General features: G+C 33.4%; 1 protein-coding gene across 1 annotated transcript; it reads right to left on the bottom strand.

The window, feature by feature from the left end:
- Positions 1 to 677: 677 nt before the first annotated feature.
- On the bottom strand, positions 678 to 2,279 carry LOC111398970 (aspartyl protease family protein 2-like). Its single transcript, XM_023026153.1, has one exon. The coding sequence runs from the start codon at positions 2,153 to 2,155 to the stop codon at positions 824 to 826; it is 1,332 nt and encodes a 443-aa protein (XP_022881921.1). The 5' UTR covers positions 2,156 to 2,279; the 3' UTR covers positions 678 to 823.
- Positions 2,280 to 9,489: the final 7,210 nt, after the last annotated feature.

Here is a 9,489-nt window from a genome sequence, read left to right as displayed (position 1 = left end):
AAATTCATTTTCAATTATATATTCTCAATATAAAATATGCTACACATTAATCCAATATTTTATATTACTTTTTAATCGCATATTTTCCAAAAAATCACTATTTCAAAATTTATTTTCTCCAAAAAAAGAAGAAGGCTAGATGGACCGAACTGAATCGACTCGCCTCAAGATCAATGAATCGAGCCAAGTCCCAAACCACTTGGAAGCTTAAGGCGAGCTGGTTTGCTCAGCTCTCGAGCCAACTTATGTGAGCAAAGCCAAAGAATTTTTCCATTTTAGACTACTACCATTAATAATAATAATAATAATAATAATAATAATAACTGCCCTTGGGGCATAGCCCATTATTGCAAAGGATATGAGTGATGTTATTTCACGCCTTGCTGACAGTCACAGTGTGGGAATTCGATTCCTAAAATATAAAATTGAATTCCTTATAAGCGCAGTGTACAGACAACTTTTATTCCCTAACCTGTTGGAGCATATCCCGCGATTACTTTCCTCACAATGCTCTAGAGATGGGACGGTGGGGACTTTCAAGGTTGGGGTTCAACCTTTTTTTTTTTTTTAATAATAATAATAACAACCATGTAGTATTAAATTGACCACGACTACCATCAATTGAGAATTTTGAGACAGCCCTTACCCACTCTCACGTGAAAGTATCAGACAAAAAATGGCAGCCAAAAAGTCTCAAATCACAATTTCTTATATGGTGACAAAATTTAATCACTTACAAATTACAATTCATTCAACAACAAATTAATACTTGTAAAAATAAAAATAAAATCGTGTGAAGTGTGAATTATGACGACTCAGTGAGTTATGGCACTGCACAACCACGTCTTGAATAGCCAAGTCGCATCCTATCCTTGTCAAACTCAAACGTGTAACCTTGTTGCATCAAATTTCCAATCACTGAAAAACCCGAAGACGGTGCAACGGGCTGCAATGCCAAACATTTAACACCATCAGCCGCGTCAATGAAGTAATTTCGAGGTGGTGGTGCGAATAATGAGCCACCAACGAGTTTGAAACTCAGTCTGGGAAGACTCGGTCTTAACTCGTTGGACACATTGAAGCATAAATCGAATCCTAGAGTCTGTTCAACCGACTTAGGTAGCTTCACGAGCCGATCGAACGTGGCTAGTATGATGCGATAAGCCGGCTCCGTTAAGAAGGTCAAAGTCGTCCCTGAATCTACAACGGTCCCACCATTGCCCAATTCATCAATGCCCCACACAGAAGAGCTTATCCGTAATTTCACATTATTAATAAACACGGTCTCGATCCCGATATAGTAAAATGTTGGAGAAAGAGGGTTGATTAGTAGCGGAGTATAGCTCAGCTTATACCTTTCGGCGCCGCCGATGAAGAGATAGCTTGTTGGCGGAGGGGAAATAGTGTAATCCATTAAACAGTAAGAAAACTTGTGTCCAAACTCTTGGCCCAATTGAGAGAAAAAAGAAATAGGCCCACGGCCCATGCCCATGACTCCATTAGCTCCATTAAAGCTAGGGCCTGAAACACTAGGCCCAGAGTTATTGTATCCGCACCCAAAAGATAAATGCTGAAACAGCACTAGGTCACCGGAGCTGGAGTTAAACGTTGTCGTTTCGTGAGAGAAGAATCCTCTGGTAACAGACCCGTCGGAGTAGGAGTACTCGTACCTGCAAGTACTGTGGAGGTGAGTGCGGTTGCATTGCACGTGCTCCCTGGGGTGGGGGACGAGGTTACAGGATGAGTCAAAGCAATGGTAAGGCGAAAATGAAGTTGAATGGCGAGGGAAGAAGGTGGCGCGAGAGGAACAATGCCGGCGACAGGCGGAGCAGGTGACCCAGGTGAGGTCACTTCCAGTATCAGCAACGAGGAGAAGGCGCTGCGGTGGAGTGCCCAGATGAAGGGACACCAAGTACTGACCAGAGCCGGAGGATGCGGCTGAGGTGACTGGGAACTTGGTATGGAAATGTCGACGGCGTCGGTGAAGGGTGGAGACACGGCGGGAGTCGGCGGATAGGGCTTCAGATGGTGCTGGAGGATATGGGTTTTTGCGGAGCAGTGGTAGTTTTAGGTATGCAGAAGAAAGATGAGGCAATGCAGCAGCAACGAGGAAGAAGAAAATCAAAAGACAAGACGATTTTGATATGAATGCCATCAATGTCGTTGGAAGGAGAAAGAAAAACACATGCAACTGCACAATCAAATACTGTAAAGAACTGAGAGAGAAACAAGTCTGTGCCAAGACTCAACAATATATTTGCAATTTATGTATGGGCAGGATTTAAGGGATTATCTGGTGAATTTATTTTGAAATATGGAAAAATAGCAGTAAAGGTCTCCAATATTTTACTCAAGTTGCATTCTCAACCTTGACGTTCGAAAAAGAGCAATTCCATTCAGGCATCCGTTCGAGATTTTCCAAAGACATAATAACCATTTCAATGCAAAACTTAATAATGGGAAGTTGTTGGGAGTCTGAACTCTAATCTCATTACAACGAATAAATCGTCTCACTAATGATCTATCATTGAGGTCAGATGCAATACCCCTAAGATCAGCTCAATATGTGTTCGGTCTATAAATAGGAATGTAATGATTTTCATTGGGACCGAGCAGAAGATACTCTATTCATACACTTTAAAATCCCTCCCATCAATACAAAAACCTGTTTTTTTTACTAAATTAGCTATTTACCTTTTACATATTATCAATTAAGTTGACAAATGGGATTTCGAACTCGTTTCTTTAATATGGAGATTTACATTCACTCGATCTAATAATGGTGATCAAAGTAGTCTATTTTGAATGTTGGGACCTTCATTGTTATTTTTCCCTATTTTCAAGGCAAGAGAGAGAAAATCAAACTATCAAAGATGCTTTTGTTTGTGCATAAGAATTTGTGATTTTCCTAGTTGGTTTGGCGTGGTCAGGATCTAATGATGTAAGGGGACGACATGATAACTTGTCTGGTCTCAATTGTTTGTTTAGCTTTTTCATGAGCTTCACAGCTGGCATTTTTTTTTTTTTTTGCAGATTATTTCTTTGAATTCCTTTTATTGTATCGCATTTATTTTATTTATAAAATTTATGAATAAAAAACTGGGGTTAGGAAAAAATTGCTTCTTATTTTTGTCTGTTTTCTTTTTTTTTTTTCTTGTCTTTTATTTTTTTGCTAGTATTGCAAATGGCTCGTGTTTTTTGAACAAATTATTTGTGTCGACTGTTGGAATGTTACATGATGAACACGCCCACATTCATCTACAAGAACAAGCTATAGAGTCGTGCAAGATTCGGCTAATATTTACTAATTTTTCATATATTTGTTCATGGACATGATTTATGAATACCCTCATATGCATCTAAAAGTAACATGTGAGTAGTCGACAATATTAACTATTACTTGCTGTCTTTATTGTTGAAAAAAAATAGAATTCAAAATAGAGTCGGTGATTAAAATGCCCAACTTAGGTTCCACAAGAAACAAAAAAATTAGAAAGAATGGAAAATATAAAAAATTGACCTCTCAATTAGATGATTGAAGAATTACAAACACAGCACGTGCTTAAGTCCACTAGGGAACAATGCTATTGTTTAAAACTTCAGAAGGTGTAAATTGAAACCAACTAATATTAGTTTACAGTTTAACTTTTAAAATCAATCAGAAAATAAATAATTGTTAGGCTTGATAACTTACCTTGGCACAAGTCATGTCGAGCCGTAAACAGTAAACTTTTCTACACTGATAGAGAGTAGGGTGATCATCAAAAAAATATGAGTCAAGACGAGACATGAAGAAGGCACACATATGAAAAGGACGTGAAGATTGCCTATAATTCGGGATGGGATCTTAATTCCGGATTTGGCTCATAAGATCATTATGGAAAGAGAACAATGAGAGGAACAATATTCACTGTTATGTTGTGATGTACGATGAATTTCGACCATTCGAGTTTGTTTAAGTCTCGAAAACTGATTTTTAAAGTTTTGCGCTATTTCAAAACAATTCGGTGTTATTATTATTTTTTTTTTTTTTAACTTTGTTTTCATTACTTTTAGTTGTTTTAAACTGCGTTTCCATGTGAACATTTATAAATAAGGGGTTAGTTCATTCTTTTTTATTATCATTCATTAATAAAATTCGTGAAGTTTATTTTCTCCTTAATTTGGTGGATTCTAAATTTCGCGATTTCAAGATTTTCGCTTGAATTTTTTATTTTTATTTTTCACTGCGCCAACCTGGACACCAAAAAATAATCGACTTTAATTTTTTAAGTTAAATAAAATATAGAGCAATTGATGAAAAATTTATGCAGTTGAAAAAGATTCATAGTGACAAGAATATTGAAAGGTTATTACCAAGCTTGAATTTTGTACCGTGTAGGCCAGGATGAACTCCAATTGCTGGATGGGAGTTTTTAGTGTAACTCCCTCGTGGACTTGATGGAGAGATTGTTGGGCTTTTCAGTCCTTGACCCAATCTAGTTTTTCTTTTTAATTAAATGGCAACTAACAAAAATATCCTTAAAATTAAATGTATTTTAAAAAATCAAATGAAAAGTTTTTTAAAAGTAAAAAATACCGTGTGATATTAAAAGGTGACACAATGTCACTTTTTTATTATTATTATAAAAATTCACTTTTTAATTGAAAAAGTGAAACAATGTCACTTTTAAAAGTTAACTGTCACTTTTTTTTATTAAAAAATGACATAAAAATTGATGTTTGTCACTAAAAAGAGTGATAGAAATCGAGAAGTCGACTAAAAAAGGAGAAACACTAAAAAAAGTGACAAATACTAAAAAAGTGATAGAAATTAAAAAAAAAAGTGACGAATTAAAAAAATGACACAAATTAAAAGAAATGAAGTTACACGGATTAAAAAAGTGACAAACATTTAAAAAGTAACAAAATTAAAAAAAAGTGACAAAATCAAATAAGAAGCATAAATTTTAAAAAAATGACAAAAAATAAAAAAGTGAAAAATCACACTCAATTCCACATTTTTTTTAAATTAAAAAGTGACATACCAATGTCACTTTTATTAAAAAAAAAAATTGATGTTTATCACTCAAAATGATAGAAATTAACATTTAAAACAAATTCTTATAATCAAATTAAAAGTTAGTAAAGAGGTATTGTTCAATTAAAATTATTATGTGTGACATTTGCCTTTCGGAGCATACCTCAGTGGTACAAAGGATATGAGTGATGTTATCTCACGCCTTGTTGGCAGCCCCAGTGTGGAGGTTCGATTTCTGAGATATGGAATTGGACTCCTTATAGGCGCAGTGTACAGACAGCTCTTATTTCTTAACCTGTTGGGCACATCCCGCGATTTACCTCCTTCATAAAGTTTTTGGGGTGAGACGGTGAGGGCCCTCAAGATTAGTGTTCAACCTTTTTTATTTTTTATTTTATTTTTTTATTTTTTATTTAAATTATGTGTGACATTTTAATAAAAAAGTGGCACAGAATACTATGTTGAGTAGAAAAGGGTGAAAAATGTAGGCTTACCTTTGAAAGATTATGTTTTTTGAGGTGGTATTTTTCTGTCTCTTGTACTGTTACTATCTTCTTTATTTTCCTTCCTGCATCAAAAAATCTTGCTCTAATGAAATGATTAGTGGTGATGGAAAGAAGAAAATGAAAGAGTAAAACAACTCTTTACTGTAACAGTCCAGAAGCAGCCATTGATTATGTTTCTTGTTTTGGAAAAAAAATAAAAATTACATAACATAATTTTTTAACACTAGGTTATTAATTTCTGCAGTTGAATATGCAAGAATTCGAGTTACCTTGTTTGCTTAATTAGGCTCTCCATGCTTTTTGAGTAAGGCACATTCTAAATCCTCGTTTAAGAGGATGGGTTTGTAATGTCTGCTGCCTGAGCATATTTGAAGGAGAAGCCTTCAGAGGTAAGCCTAAATGTTTCACACTATTCAACAAAAACCGTGGAAGTAGATTTTGGGGTGGGCGTGGGGGGTTGGGTTTTGGAGATTTTTTTTTTTTTTTTAAAGGACGGGGAACCCACAGTAGCTACCTTCGGAGGTTTTGGAGATTTGATTTCCTAATTATTACGATCATTAAAGGTTTAAATTTATTTAGGTATATTAATCTAATTTGTTCACTTTTTAGAGTAGAGAGCCTAATTTCCTCTTAATTAAATGGGTTCAGCCCATAATGAACTAAATCGGTTCAGCCCAATTTAGATTGTTAGATGGGAAAAATTCATTTCTCAAGCCTTAACGCCAATTCAATTTTAAGAGAACGAGTTTAAAATTTCAAAACTCAAGTAAGAAATAAATAATTAAAAATATTTTAATAATTAAATATGTTAAAGTCATAATTATACAATTTATGATCACACTTTATAGATCACAAATTATTTATCGATGACAAATCAAAAATTTTATAAGTGACAATTTATTTGTCGGTTACAAATTAATGATTTTATAGGTCAATTTATTTGTCGATCACAAGTCACAAATTTTATAGATCATAACTTATTTCACATAAAAAATTATTAAATTAATTGATCACAAATTGTTTCTCAAGCACAAATTATTGAATTATCTAGTCACGACTTAAGAAATTTAAGTGACGTTTCAAATTTAATCATAATCACAAGATCTTTTAGGTTATATATTATTTATTGATCACAACACTCAAATAATTAGTCACGAATACTCTTTGTTCCACTTCACAACCACTGCCTCCATCGCCACAGTGCCAACACCGGCACCACCAATGTCACCACTACCTCATGAACGCTGTCAACATCAGCACCATCACAACCACCACCAACAACTGCAAACAATAACAACAAAACCCAAACATAAAATGGCCGCCTGTAGCCAAATATCTTTAACGTCGACCACTTGATTTGATTTGTAATCTGATATCTTCCTTCCTGTGAAGATTATTGTTTTCATTTTACAGTTAGATTTGGCCGCGGATCTGCCCGGGGTGGGTGAGGTGTGTGTTTAAATTAATTTAATTTTATAATAATATTATTAATATTTAAAAATGAATTATTATTTGATTTTGAACAAAAAAATCTTTACATTTGATTTTTAAATTGGGAATTTAAAAATCAGGGATGCATTTAATTTTCACTTGTTGGATTATCTCTTGATTTGGCATAAATGTTGGGAAGAAAACATTGTATTCTATTTCGAAAATTTCGTATTTGTATCATTACAAGAAACAATTTCATAATTTACCATGTTACATTTAAAAAAACCAAAAATACTGGATTATATATAAATTAGATTTACATATAGTACTTCCTAAAATATACCTACTTCTAAGAATACACTAGCCACTTCATTTTTGTAACTGATATTTTTTGAATCTTCCCATTTTCACGTTTCTCCATTAATGCATTTCTTAAATCAAAGACGCATTTCAAAAAATTGATGATGGGCAATAACAATCAATTTCATTGGTTGAATAATCAATTTGCAAATCATTTCTTCTACATTTCAGAACTCGTCGCCATAGGAATTTGGAAGATTTTTTTTTTCCCCAAGATTTTACATCTGAAAAATCAAGGTAATGTCCAACATCTCATAACATCTTACAATTTGATGTCGAACATTAAAACAATATTTTGTATTCTTTTCTTTTTTATCTGGTTCAATTGTACTTTTCATTGACATAAAAATTGTCAAAGTGTATTAAAATGAACCATGTTTCATTGGAAGGTTCATACTTCATACCTAAAGAATGTTAGATACAAATTGAGGATGAATTTCAAAAATAGCAAAAGGTATAAGTTTGAGAAAATTGATGGATAAATGACTACAAAACTATTCAAATGGACCTAAAGTATGAATAAAATGTTTATGTCAATTAAGACTGCTCCATAAAGCATAACATATGATCATCAAGGAAAAGCATCGATCCATAAAGGAACCAGTCTCATAAACCCCCTCCACAAAAAAAAAAAAAAAAAAAGGAAAAAAAGAAAAAAAAAATTATCCCCTGTCTGATGAGGATTAGAATAAGATTTTTAATAGATTTTAATAAAAGCTGAATGAAATGTGCGATTGAAAAATTGTGGAGTTCATAAAATATGTGATTAAATTTAATTTGTAAAAGCATAACATATTTTTTGCATAATACCAATTACCAACACAATCCGCATTATCCGTATCAACTATTCATTTTGGATCCATGCCATTATGTTTTCTCAGATGACATAGCGAAAGAGGCTATTTACACGTTCTCTTATTATGGCCCTTCCCTCACAACATTTACACATGATCGAATTTATACACTCTAGCCATGTACACCTCCTAGAATCCTTTGATCTCCTAGGTGGCCTCTTCAACGTAGGTAGAGGATCTCATCACGACATCCATTCTTTTGAAGCATTCACTTTTGCGATCACCTAATGGAACGATGTCACCTATGTATGTTGATGTGTTGTAATGAGAGCAAAAGCTGTATGGTTGCTCTCCCTTCTTGCCAATAACAGCCAAACTATTTTGACATGGGACTGTCGCGATTGGAGTCTCTTCAACATTTCTCACTATCCATACTAATCCCATGTGAGATGTGCTCATATCACCAGCCATGGTACAGGTTTCAACGAGTGGATTTTGATATTTTCGACGCATATTAGGGTTTATAGTAGCGATAAATTGACTGAAAATAAGAATCAAACAGTTAACTTGTGTGATATTGTGTTGATTAAACTTTACGGTAGATTGATAGAAGATTAATTTATTGTTCAAGGCTTGAACTTTTCTTATGGATGATTCTAGAAAGAGAGATGATTTAGGAGGGTTTGGTTTGGAAGACGAATAGACTCAGTTCGAAGGATTTGGTGCTAAATTTGTCAAATTAATGACGTGTTTGTTGGGTCATATATTAAGGACATGTTTGCTGGTTCATAATTTAAGAGCATTTGTAGGATTAAATTTAGCATTATAAATTATAGCTGTATTATTTGGTTAACTTTTAACAATTCTATTTTACTATAAATAACAATATTTGTTGTAAAAAATAAAATTGAAAAGTATAATCTAAATATTTATTTAAAAATAGGCATGTGGAATAATTTCTTCATTCTATTTTTGTGATAGTGGAAATGGCAGTTCGTCCCATGGAATTTTTTTTTTTTTTTTGGTCACGACGTTGAATAACTTTTGGTGTTATCTTGTTGGTTTAATATTTTGATATTTATATTGCTTGTATTGTGCTTGAAAATTTATATTTTAATTCCATGATGACAAGGAAAAAAAACTATTAATATGGTATTATCTATACCATTGCTTTCAGTGTTGGTGCATTGCATTGGTGTATTTATTTTTCACCACACGTATAATATTATTTCTAATTGGCCATATGTTGAAATATCTTTGAGATAACAGCTGTGTGTACAAAATATAATTATAAAATTATAAAAAAGTACTTCTATTTAAAGAATCTCTCTCTCTCTCTCTCTCTCTCTCTCTCTCTCTCTCTCTCTATATATATATA

The sequence above is a fragment of the Olea europaea genome, chromosome 8, assembly GCF_002742605.1.
Source record: "Olea europaea var. sylvestris chromosome 8, O_europaea_v1, whole genome shotgun sequence".
Lineage (NCBI taxonomy): Eukaryota > Viridiplantae > Streptophyta > Magnoliopsida > Lamiales > Oleaceae > Olea > Olea europaea.
The sequence above is the reverse complement of the archived record's forward strand: the minus strand, read 5'-3'. Positions and strand labels throughout refer to the sequence as shown.

Bases quoted from the DNA above. Each gene is read 5' to 3' on its own strand.
- LOC111398970 (XM_023026153.1), bottom strand. From the start codon at position 2,155: ATGGCATTCATATCAAAATCGTCTTGTCTTTTGATTTTCTTCTTCCTC.